This window comes from Pseudopodoces humilis, chromosome 2 (genome assembly GCF_049639895.1).
Source record: "Pseudopodoces humilis isolate 2021_Gansu_Grassland_sample_001 chromosome 2, ASM4963989v1, whole genome shotgun sequence".
Taxonomy (NCBI): Eukaryota; Metazoa; Chordata; class Aves; order Passeriformes; family Paridae; genus Pseudopodoces; species Pseudopodoces humilis.
The window spans coordinates 56,501,843-56,519,909 of NC_142201.1; the positions used below are offsets into that span (position 1 = coordinate 56,501,843).

Below are 18,067 nucleotides of genomic sequence, written 5' to 3' on the forward strand. Positions count from 1 at the left end.
CAGATCATATGTAACACAGGCTAATGCTGCTCCCTGCAGGTGGATCATGAGCCCACATGACGCCACGCCAACTTCCAACTTCACTGGAATTCAACATGGAGTTAGGTTCTTAGCTACAGAGAGTGATCTCCAGGAGCACAGCCTTTGAATGCAATTAATTTACTTATATGCCCTCAAAATTTGTTTTCAGGAGGAAAATCCCACTAGAAGATTAATTATTTACATGGGATTTTGTTCATTTACATAATTTCAGGGCCATCTTAGTTTAGTGGTGTTTCATCACATTGTGCTATTTGGAATAAAACAAGAGTTATAAAATATTAAGGAACTACCATATTTTTCAGTTCACATGCAGCTTTGTTAATGTCTTGATAAATTTCTAAGAATTATTAAACTCGAGTTTGTTTGGTGTTTTTATTTAAATCTTTTGAGGCATAAAGCAATAAAATACAAAAGATCCTTCTAAACTATGCTAAAATCAACAGCAAAATAATTCACTTTCCATGAAAACAGAATTAGTATTGTGCTCCTAGGATGCTGTGGATCACACTTCAAGCACAGAGACTTTGAAAGGCAGTGGTATAGCATCCTAGTCCTAAAGGTTTATACCATCATTCCTTCTTTAACCTTAGCCACAGGATAATAAACAGCACCAATATAATGACAGTCCAAGCTACCAGTAACCTTAAGAATGTGCGAAGAATAGACTGGCAGGAATTAATCTGCCATTTTCACATATCTGCCCAAGGGAAGTATTGTAATTGCAAAAATTTACTCTTAGACTGCTGAGACTCATAGTAATTATGCTTCTTTTTTAATAGAAATAGCCACAGGTAGTAACAAATTGGGTTTGGAGATGGGAACTGGGCATGCATTCTAACCCAAATTACTATGTAATTGTCTTTATTACAGAACACTATAGAAAACCCAAAACTTAAATCGGAATAAAATCTTTCCCTTAAAATGTCTTCTCCTCCCATGGCTATTCAGCATGCGTGCCTATCTCTTCATTCACAGGTATCAGCAAGACCAGTATGACTGAAAGTAATTTATATAAATATTTTTGCCATTGCTAACTAAAATTCCTTAAGCTTACATTTGTATAATAGAAACAGTTTCTTCTTGCTTTACAAGTAGGTCAAAATCTGGAAATCCAGATACTTATTCTTAGGTTTCTTCTGCCAATATCAGGGGATGATGGAAAGACTATTTGTTGTCTATGCATATATTAAATGAACTGAAAATAAAATTCTCTTCAAAATTCTGGAAGGCTGTTTGAAATAAATGAGCTCAAGAAAGTACTTAAAATGAGTTATTTCATGCTTGAAGGAATTATTATTTTGTTACATCACATCATTGTGATGTGTGAGAGGTATACTTTTGGGAAAGATGTATGAGGTGGCCGAGGAATAAATAATAAAATGAATTCATCCTGTTGCTTCTGCCCCTTGCAATACTATCACCTGTTACATCTGAAAAGAAGCTACATGTGGTTTAAATAGACAAAATACATGCACAGATTTAGACAAAATGAAGCATGTATATTGAAAGAAATAACAGACAACATCTTGTTTTCACCTCCTTTTCACCCAACAACTACAAAGATGACTGATATTTTTCTTGCCTCGGAGCTATGAGATGCAAAGTATCATATGCTTTTTAATAACTAACGCAGTCCATGGAATCAGTTAAGTGTTCTTTCTTTTCACATGTTGCATGAATTTTACTTTGTTTTAATCATCACTGTCAATCCTGAAGTTTGATAGCAAGGTTCTATCATGAAGTGGAAAATGAGGTCCTTCCTTACTAATACTCTTGCCTCAGGAAAAAAATGACAGCATCATTTGTCTCTAAACTTGATGCTTTCTAGTTTGCAGCAAAAGGTGCAGGTTGACAGCATCTTCCAAAACACTGCTGCACAGCTCTGTACAGATCATACACAATATAAAAAGAAAATTAAAAATTAGATGCACATTGCTCATTAATAATGCCTTTTATCCATCTAGATTTTTCTTTTGATTCCATTCTGCTCTCTTTTCTGTGTATATGCACATATGCATGTGTACACACAGTTACATTATCTGGCCCATAGCCTAGAAATAGAATAGTTTCTAAGGCTTCGTGGTTGTCATTTTAAAAAGGCTTTTAATTTCATTATTTCCCAAGCACTCTAAATTCCACTATATTCTTTTTGTCATTTGATCCACTGAAATGATGAAGAGATCACAAAAGAACACACTTGGTACTTTACAGCTGGGGCTGGATAATCTGGCTCATGATCATCAAAGCTGGATTGTTTTTATGATCTTCAAATCTGCATATCAAATTACTCAAGTCTCTGCAAGAAAGCAAGACATCAGGACTATCTCAACAGAATATGAGAAAATGTAGTTGGAGGCTAAGTGAAACTAACAGCTTTTGGAGCTTTGCAGTGTTCTTAAAGCAGAGGAGAGAAGCAACAGGAAGCAGTTCAGGTAACACAGACTAACAGATTCTGGGCTGAATTCTGCACATGCTTATGCACATCAGCAACCCCACACCTGTAAATTATCTATTTAATTTTATGGTTCTATTGACCTTAATTAAAGTGATCACCAATTAAGTGTTTTAAGGATCCTGAAAGAAATAATATTAATTTAATTATACATATATATGTACATTTCCACAGGCCTCAAAATTACTTAAAAACTGATTAAGGACATGCTTTTTTCTAGGTTTGCACAAAAAGAGCTTTTTTGACTTTGCTTGTAGTCACTCAAGTGCTGAATCTGAGGTACATTGTTAAAACAATGTTCTTTTCTTTGTTACTTTTAAAATTTTATAAAATTTAAATATTTTCATTAAGAATTAATGAACATTTGTTTAGCCCACTTCAGCTTACCTTTTTTTTTAAACTGACTCGTAGCTAAACAATCATAAGTGGTTGCTTAGCAATCAGCAAAGAGCGAGACAGAAATATAGTAAGTAAAGAAACTGACTGACATGTTCTGTGTTTGAATCATGGTACTCAGTAAATACAACAGAATAACACCAAGAGAAGTTTAAAACAAAATTCTCTTAATAAAAGAAAACAAAAACTGTCTTTAGGAACAAATTATGCATTTAAAAGCTACAAATTGTTATTCACACGTCTGTCAGTATAAAAAAAAAATCCTGTAGCTATTATTAAAAATACATTAAAATCCTTCAAATGTTCATGAAACCATTATTTACCTTTTGTTTTAATTCAATTGTCAACTGTGCTTCCAATGATTTTAAAAACAGTATATATCTACAAAGGAAGCAAGAGTTTACAGCTTTGAAGACTTGAAATTGATTTTTAATGCACCAGCTTTCAAACACTACAAAGGCTGCTCTCTGCTGATAAAGACAGTAAACAAGAAATTGTCCTTTAAATGTTCCCTTTAATGTTTTTCTTTAATTAAAAATCAATCAAAAAACATTGCCACATAAAAAAAATAAAATTAAGACATTAAAAAATGCTTTATGTTTTTGACACACAACACAGTCAAACCAGAATGAAAACTTATGATGTTACTTTTGTTTACTTGTATTAGTTTAGACTTTTTCTTGCACTGTAAACATTTTTGATCAAAAAATAAAAGCACGTAATAGTAGTTTATCACTTAACTCTTTTTATAGAGTGAAATGTTAAAAATATGATGAAATTAAACTAGAAATGATAAAAGTACTAAAGTAAAATACTTTTAAAATATTTTAAGATTATTTTAATATATTCCTATCCTCTAATCAGACCAAAGCTTATTTATGTAGATTAGTTACATCTAGAGTCTCATTTATCTAACCTGTATTTATTCTTTGATCACAAGGCTTGTTAACTTAAATGGTCTTTTATTGTTATGATTCGTTTTCCCACAATTATGCGGTTTAACTGCCTGGTTTTTTTATTTTTTTTATTTTTTTAATAAATATATGCACATGTACAAATGATATTCAACAGTATTCTGCTGGATGCTCAATGAACTCTAAGAGCCATTTCGATACAATAAAACTGCCTGGATGTGTTCCAGGGCAAGGACTGGAAATACGAGTAATCACAGTGTCACTAGAACTAGTACAGGCAATACACATATGTCGTACACAGATCAGTAGATGGTCTGAAGCGCTCTCTGAAAATAACTCTGCATGACTATCACTGCAGGAACCTACAGTGCATCGATTAGAGGTCTCGCCCACACGGCTGAAATGATGCATTTGCATCTCATGACAAGACTTTTTCTTTCCCCTTTGGAGCTCTCCTTTGGCAGGCCACAGAGACTGCAACACAAAGCCACCCAGCAGGGAACAGGATGAGATTAGGAACTTTTCTGTTATGGGTTAAAGTATTTTATGAATGTGAGAAATTCTGATCTGATACATATGCTACAAAGCCAGTACAAAAGTCCATGACTAAAATCAAATATCTTAATTTGAAGGACTTAGCATGCCTAGATTGCTTATACCTTATTATATTGAAAAAAGACCACTGTGGGACTGATTGTCTTAAGGCTTGGAAAATGAGACATACCCTCAGTGAATCAAAATGAGATAAAAATTTATCTTTATGCTGTTCCTCTGTAAAAATAACATTAATAATTGGCTGAAACCATACAAATTTTTCTTCATATGTAGAGGGACTCCTCAGTTTTGAGGACAAAAAAAAAAAGAGATCTCATGTCAAGAAGTGGATGAATTGATCTGTTATCCTTTCTGTACAGGTAATACAACTACCTAGTGGAAGTAAACGAGTAGGATAAAGAGATGGTTCTTGTGTGACCTTATTAAGAAGGAAATGTATCAGCAGCCTTTGGGATTTAGCTAGAAAATATATGACTGCTCAAGAAGGTTATTTAAAGCACTGTCTAATATCCTAATTAACAGGGACATTCATAAGAATTTACTTGTTCTTGAATGTAGTACTTAATACTGAGTATTTTATCTAAAATGCTTAATAATTTACTTTTTTTCTTTCTCATAGGATTTACAGTAATTAATCCAGAATCATCTTCTGTTAAAAACAAAAAAACTCTACAGTAGACTGAAAACAAAGGTTGCACTATGACAAATAGATTAGTGGGGCTTAGAATGCACCCTGGCTAAGAATTATGGCAGCTGCATATTACTGTTTCATCTAATCAACAAAAGCAGTGACTAGTTAATATCCTTGATGTCCCCTTAAAAACTTTACAAATAAAACACTTAGACTCAAGGAACTTTTTCCCCAGTCATTTTGCCACTGTCTTCCTAGTACCTTTTTTCTATGTCTTTTCTTTTTCCTCTTTTTTCTATTAAGGCAAGAGTCTGAAGTCCCCTGAGAGTTTTACTTGTTTCCTGTATTTTTGAACCCTTTAGCATTAATTTCACCACTTCTCTTACAGCTGAAGTAGCCATACAATTGAAAGCATAAAGCTTTCAGGCTATCTTCTCAAAAAAATTTTTCCCAACTGCTCTACGCTGACCTTTTGGCATCAGAGGATTGCTTCTATATTTTAAAGATAAAAACAGAGCTGTGTTTCTGCTCTGGTCAACAAATCCTTGTTTAAGTTCTCATCACTGAATTTTTTTACCTATTGGAAAACATTAATACTAGTGTCAAAATGTCTTTTCTTCATACATGCACTCCCCAGGCTTGAAGAAGTATCTGAAGAATTCTGCCATGCAACATATAAGTTTTCTTCAGAAAAAAAAACCCCAAACCAAATCCAAAAAAAGACCCACATACATCCACTCTTTGTATGTAGAAGGAATGCCTTGCATGGCAAAACCTAAAACTAATTTAACCTGACATTTTTCACTTTTGTAGAAACAACAAAGGAAAGAAAAATTTGGCATGATATTTAGAAATATATATGCAAATATGAGCTGGTATGTTAATGCTTCCTGGGGAGGAAGGTAATGAACAGAAAGAAAAAATGCAGGGAAAAAAGACAAAAGAAATACTTTTTTTTTCTTTTTTTTAATAAAATCCCAGCTGGTTTACATCCAGATGTTGTGACTTGGGAGGAATTTTTTTAATTACACTTTTGTCTTATTAGAGAAACTACACTGTATCTGTGCTTTCTAAATACTGAGTAACATTTGTGAATATTTCACAACTACCTATTGCTAATTTTCCATGTAAAAATATTTGCTGAGTTTTAACAATAATTCTGTATTATTCACAGTTTCAAAAAGATATGAAAATGTGTGGTAACATAAGCTCAGCAGTATGTTCAACAGAATATTTAATTTCTTTTCCACTATACCTGTTATGCTGGGTTTAACCATCGGACTTGATCATCCTAATAGTATTGCCCAACCTAAACCATTCTATGATTTTATGTTATGATTCACATTATAGCTACAAAAACATCTCAATTCCAGTCCCCTTTATTGTTTCTAAAGATGCTGTAAGAAAAAAACCTCAAAGCTCAAAATGAAGGGCCCAATCGTACTATTCTTGGCTGCATTCCATAGAGGTCTTAGTCACAATTCACTCTTGAACCCCTAAAATCATGTATGAAGTCAAAATTATGCTATTGACTGAGTTATGAATAAGAACAGGCCTTCTTATCAACATGGGGAAGGATAATAGGAACTTGAGAAAATATGTTGGTAAAGATAACTCTTCAAAGGATTGATCAGTCATTGAAATTGCACTGTTAACCACAGATTTGTAGGTATCTTTCCATCTAAGTTTAGATAGTGACAGTGAACACAAAGATGTAGAAAGCTCAGACAACTTTAAGAGCAGTTGAGAGCTGTGACAATCAATCTTGCATAACTTGTTTTGCGTCTTTTATAAAACATCAAGCTCTACAGAGACACTATTATTCTTAATTTTTTGTTAACAAGAACTTCTGTTCTGGAAAGACTTTTCTTTTTCATAATATATATTTCTACTTTAGACTCTTAAATTGTTTTTCTCTATTATTTTTATTGTTCTTTACTACAGCTCTTCATCTTGGAAAGTTCTTTAAATTTCAAATAGACCTGTATATCAAGAATGATCCTTTTAAAATAATAGTGCTATAAATATCACCATCAGGGAACTCAAGATCAAGACCAGAATAGATGTAACAGAAAAAAAGGAGTTCAATTCTGCTTCCTCTGTCTATCTCAGCAGCCAGTGCAGATGCCACAGTGAATGGTGTGCTGCCAGATCTTGTCCTAAAATGTATACTTTTTGTGTCACTATACTATGCAGTGCATCTTGACCAAAAAAAAAAAAAAAAAAAAATAAGCTTCATGGAAGCATGGGAAAGGTTTTCATCCTGAAATTCTTACATAGTCAATTCTAGGATGGATTTCATCCAGTGAATGAAACTAAAGCTGCAGAACAATGTAACACAAAACCTGACTGTACACAAAATTGCAGACTGTATTTATACAATGCAAGCATTCAGAGAAGTTATTTTGCAAGACATCTAGCCTTGCAAAGCACTGTTAAAGCTACAATAATGATACCTAGGCAGGTAGCTTAAGAGTTGCATCTCACAGCTTAGTGTCTTTAGATACAGCCCTAGAATATGCAACTGTGAATCTTTGGAATATATAGAACTTGCAAATGTTTAGAACTGCTCTAGTATCCTCTTCAAGCAAAATGTTACCTTGTACAAGTTCTAGTGAGAACAGAGAATAATACTCCTCAGTTGAAGTAGGAGATATGAAAAATAAAAAAAATATATGCCTGTTTTCAGATAGGAATTTAAATCAATGAGGATGAGTGCAACTTCTGTGATGAAAGCTGCTTCTCCTTATATGCAGCAGCTGCAGATTTCTTTTTGTAATCTTGAAATTTCTGAGAAGAAGTTTCTCAAAGTATGAAATAGTATATTTAAAGACAGAACAACAGCACTAATATGGTTCACATTTTTTTTTAATTCCCTGAAGACTCTCTCTAAGGTACTACTAGACACCTGGTGATGAAGCTGCACTGGGACTTGACATTAATCTATTGACACATCATAAACAGCAGGTGCCTGAAGTATTAAGAATGATCTGTACCTTATCTTGAAATGCTGTGGGAGTGCCTGGTACAGCAGATACAGCGATTCCCAGCTCAAAAGCTTCTTTCAGCAGTCATTCATTTTCAGCTGTTTTTTAACAAAAGCTGTGACCACCTCTTTTTTTATTCACACCCACCTTATTCCTGATACATTTGCAAAACTCCCCAGTTGCACCATAAGTATAGCAAGAAATAATCTCTAGGATGATCAACACTACTTGCATATTGCAGATAGTTTTCTACACTACAGATATATCACTTTGAGAAACCTATTTCTGGAATCCACTTGTGTAAAGAAACTATTAGTTTTCCTTTATCCATCCACTCTTACCTACTGGAAATCTGCAAGAAGTAGGTGTGACAGGGACAGGCAAACTGACTAACTCAGAATTTTGGTAGGAGAGACACACATATGTGTATGCTTGTACTTTTTTTTCCCTGATATCTGCACTTTTAAAAAATAAAGCAAAATTCTGTTTCTTTTAGTCAGGTGAGTAGGTCATCAGAATGAGATTAACCAAATTTTCCCAATAGCCTTTAAGGGCTACAGTGAACAGAAATCTTCCTTCAGCCATGCTGAATTTCCATTTTCTCCTGCTTTCCTTCTCCCCAATAAAAATTAATAGTTTGGATCTTTAGTGCTTCAAAGGTCACATGGAATTTTGACCCTGGCAACAAGAATTATACAGTGCTGCTCCATATTTAAATATTTTTAACAGACTTTTGTTTGAAAGCACTGTTTTTAAAGTATCTTTAGAAAATGATTGCTGAAGTTAAGAACAATGAAACATGCTAAAGTGTAGATGTGTAACTTCCCAGTATGTTAATAAACATTGTTCTTAATTTAGACATCAACCTTGGGTGCACATCAATTCACAAATGGTCAATTTTCAGAGTGCCTAAGAACTTGCAAATCTCTTGCACCAGTAAAAGCTGAATATATACAGCATCCTCATCTGTACATCCAACATTTTATACGTATATGTACATAAGCATGTTAAAATTATTTCATTTTTATGGTACTGAAGAAGCTCATTGATTCATATATAAGTAACACATGCAACCATGGTACATAGGTGGATGCTACAAAGTAGTGAGCAAACACAAAAGCTGTCAAATTGTGTGATTTGTGTGTAACAGAAGTCACTTAAAGAGAAGCAAGTTTGCACCACTCTTACCCATATCAGGAAGTATTTCATTCAATAGCTGGTCCTTTTGGGTCAGTCTGAAACCCCTAGTCACTAAGTAACACTTTACTCCACAGGTATTTGTTGATATAAATTGGGCTATCAGTAGAGTAAAATACTATCCATGAGAAACAAGGGAACCATAAGGCCCGCTGACTTCTCTAGGTCTTACTAGTAAGCAAAAGGAAAAAAAATATTATGCACTCCTAATAAGAGTGAGAAAATTTGGATCTTACTGAGAAAGAAATTATTTATTTGCTATTAAATATTTATAGAATCAATTGGATGTGCTAAGTAATAATATAATATTTAGCATGTATATACATCTCCATAGATACATAGTACATATATAAAGTTTTAAAGAGAATTAAAGAGTTGCCGGGAAAATGAGAATGAAGAAATGCAGTTCCATTGTATGAATTACATAGTATGGGACTATCATGTTTCAAAAATATATCTGTAAAAACTAATGGGAACATTTGTTACAGACCCCTTACACAATTGTTTACCTTCCCCTTACTGAGGTACTGAAGAAAATTACTTTACTGGATTGATTAACTAAATGAGAGGATAAAGCAGCTGGATTTTGTTTCATCTTTTTTTTTTTTTTTCCACTGCCTACACCCTTGATTCCTAACTGTGTAATTTACATATGCAGACACAGGTTTCTTGGAGTGATTAAAGATATAGCAGATCCAACGAGAGGGCTGATTCTTTACTATTTCTCCTTAAGTCTGCAGTTTAAATTTTACATGAGGCAGAAGTACAGGACCAGACATAAAGCAGTGCCTACATTCTAAATGCAAATTTTATATAAAATTTACTCCAGGGATGTGGAGATGGAGAATACAAAATGTATTTTAGTAATGCAAAAGTACAGGGAAGAGGATCAATTTTCCCCTCCAGCTACTTTAAATCTGAGCTTTTTCTAAAGAGAAACTGACTACACTGTTTCCTACTGTGTCTGTTTTGCCAATACAGCTACAAAATATAGTATCAATAAGTATGTTTGAACAGGTTGTACACTAGGTAAAACGGAATGTTTCCTAATCTACTGACTGGACCACGCAAACCTCCAAAACACTCTGTGTAGATAATGAGGAAAAACAAGACCAGCATTAGATATACCAGTATATGTTGTGAGCAGTTCCAGTTAACATTTTCCATAGTCGTCATAATGAAAACTCTTATAGAAACCACAACACACTTTTTAAGGGAGGAAATTCCTCTTTTAGCTTTATATAGATTTCAGGGAAAAAAAAATCATGATTGATCTTATACAGTGAACACTGTAAAAAAGAAGGAATCATATTTTCCATAGGGATTTTACACTACAATTGAAACTTTACTATTCAGTAGCATCAATACATTAATTAATTGCTTTATATAGACATTACATGGTTGTAGGAAAGTATAATTATCTGTCTTTTAGTAACTATTACACTTGTCAGTAGGAAAAAAATGTGGAGTGTTTTTCTTTTTAGCTTTCTGACAACTCCATTTTACAGTAAAAAAAAAGTTGACATTACTTAAACAAGTGTCATGGAAAGTTATTTGTTTTTAAAGCATGAATAATAAATCAAATTATCTCTGGATGTGCCCTAACCTAAACTCTTTCCTAAAGTGTCACTTTTTGTTAAAATCAATTTCAGATTTTAAGTATTGCTCCACTCACCTAATTGATAGCAACACAAATTCATGATAGGCATAAAATGAAATTGTTTCTGTGACACAACTCAATAGTCGTTTGAGGATTAGTTTACAGTGACCTTGTACAGGCAGCCTTCTTTTTCTTTTATTTTTTTTTTTTTCCCCCAGTTATAAATGTTCCATTTCCAGGTCATCGGTTACTTGAATTTTGGTTCTTTAAACTGCCAATTACCTTTGGCCATTTCTATTCAGTTTAAAATATTAGATACAGCTGGCAAGTAGAACATTTGGTGTTCACAGATCACAGGGCATGGTAACTCCAAGGTATTATGAATCTTCTTTAGGTACATCAGGTGACTACAGTGCAGCTTCTTTCCCACTAGCTGCATACACAAAATGAGTCTGTGTCACTTCTGATACACTCAGCTCATTCCCCTATGACTCAGAACAGCATATCAGGAGAACCACAGGATAAAACAGATATGACATTTCAAATATATTTAATAGTCATTATCCAGAGCCTGCTTTCAATCCGAACGTTAAAAATCACTTTGGAACATACCTGTAGTGTTTGAACATTAAGCTGCATTAATCATGAAGTAATACTTTAAATTAAATCAACTGGAGCCAATTTCTGCCCTCACCTTCACTCTGCAAGTTCACTGCTCTGAAATAAATCTTCTGAGTTTGGACTTTAAACTACCTGCTAAAAATTAAGTCATTCTTTGATTAGTACCCTATATCCAATGGTCCAAATTTTGCCATTTCTCACATTCTCAAAAGTCAGTAGAGGACAGTGGGGATATAATTGGCAGCAGAATGCAGCCCAGCTATAATTTCTAAATGAGCTTTGGTAGAAGACAGAGCATGTAAGTATTTCCCTATAAAGCAATCACCAATGTTGACTCAGGCTACTGGAAATCTGACTAGTTCTTTTGCTGGTTTATGACAGGATGTGAGTTTTGTTAACATTTGGAGGTAGGAGGGAGTCACCACGTACATTTTCTTTCTATTTGACTAAGCAGAATTTTCAGCACTGAAAATTTAGTTGTTTATGGGGAGAGGAGGAGGCAATGGGGCCCCAATGATACTGTCAAAAATATATTTATGGATATATATTCTAAAGAAGGAAATTAAAAAAATTTAAACCATACATCTTGTAACAATGGCTCATATTTACATAGAAGATTGGAGGGCTATAATGCACTGTTGCAATAGATGTCCTCAGTGTGCAGTTTCTTCCCTGTCCTGTTAGTTACTGCAGGTGATATTGCAACTTTAGAAATGCCCTCCCTCTTCTCCACCCCAAACCAAAGAGAAGTGAAACCTGTGGAAGTGCCCACCTCTGTCTGATTGTCTCCTGGGAAAATACCCCAGCATGCCTCTAATGAATTAAATGCCTACCCACGCTCTCACATGCACCTCTTTGCCACTGCCATAACTCTGTGTTATAGTGGGCATTTTCTTTTGAATCACATGGGAAACATCAATTTGACAGCAGAACCAGACCCACCAGATGTGGTCTGGTTCCACTTTCATTAACTCCACCTCTCTTTAGTGACTTGTGTTGGTCCCTCCAGTGGTGCCTTACAGCAGATTGCACTGCAGACAAAAGGGAAAGTTAAACCAGTGTCTAAAGTGAGGTCCAGGGTATTCTAAAAGTCTCCTACCTGAATTATGGACATCCGGCTCGGGGGAGCCTCGCTGGCGTTAGTCCCTTGCCCTGTGAAGCTGGTGTGGCAGCCCACATGTCCCTGGGGTACGGTCAGGTTGTTGGAGGCGGGCTTCAGGTACATCACCTCAGACCTGGGAGAGCTGAGGGGCAGGCGGGTCTGGTAGTCAAAGTACATGGGTGAGGTGGCCAGGGATGGGCTGCTCACCACGTTCATGACATTGAGGGGACCCCGGCTGTCCTCGCCCTCACTGGGCACCAGCATAATGTCATTCTTGCTGATCTTCTTCTTCTTGCCCTTGCCCCCTCCACTGCCACTGCCTCCTCCTCCCCCGCCACTGCCTCCCCCTCCTCCCAGCTGAGGGTGGCTATACTCGGCAATGCGACAATTATAGGTGCGGATCTCCTTGTTCTCTCGCTTGCACTTCACAGCAATAGTGATCATGGCAGCCAGCAAGATGATGGAGACAGTGCTCAGCGTCACAATCAGCGGCAGCGACAAGTCCCAGTGTGGCCGCCGATGCTGCTCGCCATTCACCTGCGGCTCGCCAGCCTCGGGCAGGGGCCCTGCCAAGGCCCTGACTATGAGCTTGGCCACAGCGGAGAGGCTGGGCTTGCCATGGTCACTGACTTTTACCACCAGTTCAGCCACAGGGCTGAGCTCCTCCCAGTAAGGGTGCAAGGTGCGTATCTCACCGCTAGTGGGGTCCATCTCAAAGAGGTGCTCCTCATTGCCTTCCACAATCTCGTATGTGAGGCGCCCACTCTCCCCAAAGTCACTGTCCAGGGCACGGACGGTGCCCACAGGGTAGCCCACCCCAGCATTGCGTGGCACCTGCAGCTCAGCGGTGTCATTGATGAGGGCAGGCAGGACGATGAGGGGTGCATTATCGTTGACGTCGAGCACGGTGACACGCACTGTGGCATTGCTTTCACGGTGGGGTGAACCCGAGTCTTTGGCCAGCACGCGGAACTCAAAGTGCTTTGTCTGCTCATAATTGAAGCTCCTCAGGGCATAAATAGCACCATTTGTGGGGTTGACAGAGACATAGGTGTAGATGGAGACATCTCCCACATGCCCAGGCAGAATGGAATAAGACACTGTCCCATTTTGGCCCAAGTCAGGATCCTGGGCCAAGACTGAGCCCAGGTACTCTCCAGGGATGTTGTTCTCAGGCACCTGTAACACATAAAGATTCTTGCTGAAACGGGGTGGGTTGTCATTCTCATCAAGGATCCGGACAGAAAACGACTTGGTGGAGTTAAGTGGGGGATTGCCCCCATCACGTGCCACGATGGTCACATTGTACTCGTCCTGTGCCTCACGGTCCAGGGGTCGGTCAGTGACCACAGTGTAGAAGTTGTCATAGTTCTCCTCCAGGGTGAAAGGAACGGCACCGGGCCCGCCGCCACCGCCCAGCACCCGACACTGGAGCTGCCCATTCTTGCCTGAATCACGGTCGGTGACCCGCACCAGGGCAATGACAGTTCCTGGTGGGGCAGCCTCACTCAGAGCTCCCTGGCGAACGGAGACAAAGCCAATGGTGGGAGCATTGTCATTGCGGTCGATGAGGCGGACAGTGACCTTGCAGTGAGCAGGGATGGGATTGGGCCCCAGGTCCCGAGCTTGGACATCAATCTCAATGAGGCCACTCTCCTCATAGTCCAGGTTGCCCTTGACACGGATGAGGCCACTCTGCGGGTCGATGCTAAACAGGTCGCGGACACGCTCAGGTGCATAGCCACTAAAGGAGTAGAGCACCTCTCCATTGGTACCCTCATCGGCATCAGTGGCATTGAGGTCGATGACTGCCGTGCCTAGTGGTGCGTTCTCTGGCAGCTCTACCACGTAGGAGGCTGCCTCAAAGATGGGGCTGTTGTCATTGGAGTCAATGAGGCGCACGTTGATCTGCACCGTGCCCGAGCGTGGTGGGTCACCGCCATCCAATGCCGTCAGCACCAGGGTGTGGTGACTCTGCTCCTCACGGTCTAATGGCTTCTGGATGACCAGCTCTGGAAACTTTGTGCCATCACCACGGGACTTCACATCAAGAGAGAAGAGGCCGTAGTCGTCACGAGTGAGCAGATAGGTCCGCAGTCCATTGTCCCCAGCGTCTGGGTCGTGGGCGCTCGTGAGGGGGAAGCGGGTGCCTGGTGCAGCATTTTCCGAGATGTCCATGTCCACTTGGTCAGAGGGGAATGATGGTGCGTTGTCGTTCAGGTCCTGAATCTCCACTTTGATCATGCAGATCTCCTGGTCATTGGCAAACACCTCGAGGGACAGCTGGCACTTGGCGCTGCGTCGGCACAGCGCCTCACGGTCAATGCGCTGCTTGGTGTACAGCAGCCCGCTCTCCCCGTCCACGTCCAGGAGGTGCGGGGCTGAATTCTCCAGCACCCGGAAGGTGGACTTGGGGCCGCGGCCGGGGCCGCCACCGGGAACGCCACGCTCCGCGGGCAGCATCCCGCCTCCCGCCGTGCCTGCCGCCAGCCGCGCATCGCGCCCGATGTTTCCGATGACCGTGCCCGCTCCCTGCTCCTCCGGCACCGAGTAATTCAGATTCTTTAGCGAGAGGGCGGGAGCCCAGCAGAAGAAGAAGCAACAAATGGAAAGGTACATCCCCGAGCAGGGGTGGGGGCGGCAGAAGCAGCAGCAACGACCAGGGCTGTCCCCGTCTTCTTTGCCTCCTGCGCCGGGGTTGCTCTTCCTCCTCTGACGGCTCTTTTTTTCCTTCCTTTTCGGTTTCGATTTTTTTTTTTTTCCTTCTCTTTCCCCACCCCTATATTTCAAGTTCCCGAACCTGTTGCTCTAAAACATCTGCAGAGACACAGGATGAGAGGCAGCAAATAGACCATGTAGCTCAGAGGGAGGGAGCAATCGGGGGGGGGATGGTCGGGGGGAGGGAGGGAGCAGCTTCGGCAGCGTTTCAGCAAGAGCTTGCCTTGCTTGCAGTCGCCTCGCAGTTACTTCGTCTGTCCAACTTCGGCAGTGGGAGGGTTTCAAAAATCAGAAAATTTGCAAAAGATCTTCTCCTCCAAGCAGGCGATGTGCTCCCGATCCTTGAATCCCCGCAGATGTACAAAGAACAATAAAAATAATAACAATAATAAAAAAATCGGCGGCAGTGGTTGTTTTTCTAAAAACGATCAGAAATACTTTTTAAATATGTGTATTTATATATACATAGGAAAAGGGGGTGGTCACAGGTCAGTAGCAGAGGTAAAAAAAGCTTATTTGCTACTCGCTTGTGATGCGACTGATGGAGTGAAGGGGTAGGAGTGAGAAGGGAAAAAAAGTCTCAGCTTGTTGTTGAAGCCCTCTTCGTGTGCAGTGAGCGGCAGTGAAATGTCTGATTGCACCGCGGGGTTGTTGGTTTTCAGGGAGTGTTTTGCTGCATTTAGAGATCTAATCTTGCATTGCTTGCGGCGGAGAGCTGCATCTCGCTGCCGTCGGTATTTCCCCCCTCTCTGTCTCGTACACCCTGGATCACTGTTTCCTTCCCGAACCAGAGGGAGAGGGAATGAGGATTGCAGGGCAAGAGGGGAAAACAAAACACATTAAAAAAAAAAACCCAAAAGCCAAACCATCCCCCCAGCAAAAACTAGTGTTCTGATTTATAGCTTCCTTTCTCTCCCTCTACTACCAGCCTCCCACCAGTCCTTTGGGGGTGAAAAAATTAAGAAACCCACCAGTTGACCTTCATCACTAGCAGTAAATATATATTTTGAGAGAAAGCTCAGCCCGTGCTCAATCAGCAGCACCCTTGGGTTTCTTTAAGACAGGCCAGTAGCCGCCGCCACCACCACATCCTTTCTCTCCGTGTATCTATGCGTATGTGTGTGTATGCGTGTCTGAGGAGCTGCACTTTTCTCGATGCAGTTTAATTCCAGTTTGCTTTTCTCCCCAGCCGAGAGGAAAGCAACAGGCAACCCATGGCTGGACGCATAGATTAAAAAAAAAAAAAAAAAAAAAAAAAAAAAAGAGCAAGAGAGGGGGTGGGAGGGCGGGGGGAGAAAGAAAAGCCACCACACACACACACTCTCTCTTTCTTAGTCTCTCGCTAAAAGGGAAACAGTCTCTGTATTCACAGGGCTGCGCTATCAAGTGCCTCTCTTTTCTTTCTATTCAGCGTCTCCTTCCAATGACACTGCCGCCTAGTCCTCTTCATTTAGGGGAGGGGAGAAGAAGAGGAAAAACAATCCTGGCGATGAATAAAGTGGGAGATTTTTTAATCGATTAATTAATCACTTATATCAAAACCTATGCAGTTCCGCGATCAGTGTGATGCATTTTTTTGCAGTCCTTTCAAAGCTTTTCAGTCTCTCTGAGCATCTTGGTACAGGGGAGAAGAGCGGCAGCAATGCCAGATGCGTTCCCCCTCTCTGATATACACCTTTCCTAGTGATACGGTGTATAGGTAAATATTGGGAAAGGGTAGCAAAATTTTATTTCAGGTTCTTTTAACAACCTGAAATAAATGAATGGCAAGTCCAGAAATGCAGGTGTTTCAATCTGCTTGGATGAGTCAGATCCAGCGGAACAAATCATATTCACTATCGCCTCATGTTCCTCCCTTCACAGACATTAGTTGCAGCTTCTTCCTAACGCTACTCTGACTCACTCTATAGACAGGAAAAAAAATTAATCAGATTTATATTTTGAAGAGGGAGGAGGAAAGAGAGGAGAAAAAAAAAAAAAAAAAAAAAAAAAAGGAGAAGGTGGGGGTGTCGGATCCATCTACACTTTTACTATACCTCTTTCTCCGGGAGACTGAGGATCAGGAAAACAAGGCTGTTATCCACTCACTGGCACAGAGGCGCGTCTGTCTCCTGCTTTGCTGAGTGTTTTTAACCACCTTTCCTCAGTGTTATGTGTGAAATAAAGCAGAGATCTTTCACATTAAAAGAAAAAAAAAAAGCAATAAAAACATAGGTTTCCAACACATAGCTCACAGATCTAGTTCCGAGTCTCAGTTCTGCACTGTTTTTTTCTCCTTTATTTGAGTCCGTACCCAAAGTACACAGTTAATTCTGCAACGTGTGGCAGGGAGGCTTTCAAATGCAAAAGAAGAAAAAACAAATATTCTTCTCTGCCTCATTGATGGGTGGCCCCTTGCAAAGAGACGGTCGCCAGTCTTAGCCAGGCAGCACGCGGAGCGAACGCCGATCCCCGATAAACCAGATCCATTTCGCCAGCCCGCAGGTAAGTGGAGAATTCAGTGAAAATTCAACAGTTGGAGCCGCGCTCTGCCTCGCGCTCGCGCTCTCTCTCTCTCTCCCCCTCCCTCCTCGCCTCCCTCACTGCAGCACTCGCGGGGCCGCCGCGCCGCGCCGCGCTCGCCCAGCGCCGCTCGCCGACTGCCTCTATTCACCTCACGCCGCGGCTTAAACATTGATACGGATTCCCCGCCAGCCAATCGGCGGCGGCGGCGCCGGCCGGCCCCGGCGCGGCCCGGCCAATGGGAGGAGGCGGGCGGACGGGCGGGCGGGGGGCGGGGCCGCGGCGGGCGCTGGGTGTCATTGATTAGATCGGGCCGGAGGGGGACGCGGGGCGCGCGGGCGGCTCGCGCG

General features: G+C 40.3%; 1 protein-coding gene across 2 annotated transcripts in view; it reads right to left on the minus strand.

The window, feature by feature from the left end:
- Positions 1 to 17,754, minus strand: part of PCDH17 (protocadherin 17) — a 90,911-nt gene extending 73,157 nt beyond the window's left edge. For both annotated transcript variants that reach the window (XM_088052193.1, XM_014263377.2), the window contains exons 1-2: positions 17,252 to 17,754; positions 12,495 to 15,556 (exon numbers count right to left, since the gene is read on the minus strand). In XM_088052193.1, coding sequence (XP_087908319.1) covers positions 12,495 to 15,116 — 2,622 coding nt within the window. In that variant the 5' untranslated portion in view covers positions 15,117 to 15,556; positions 17,252 to 17,754. The remainder of the gene's footprint in view (positions 1 to 12,494; positions 15,557 to 17,251) is intronic.
- Between the last annotated feature and the right edge of the window lie 313 nt (positions 17,755 to 18,067).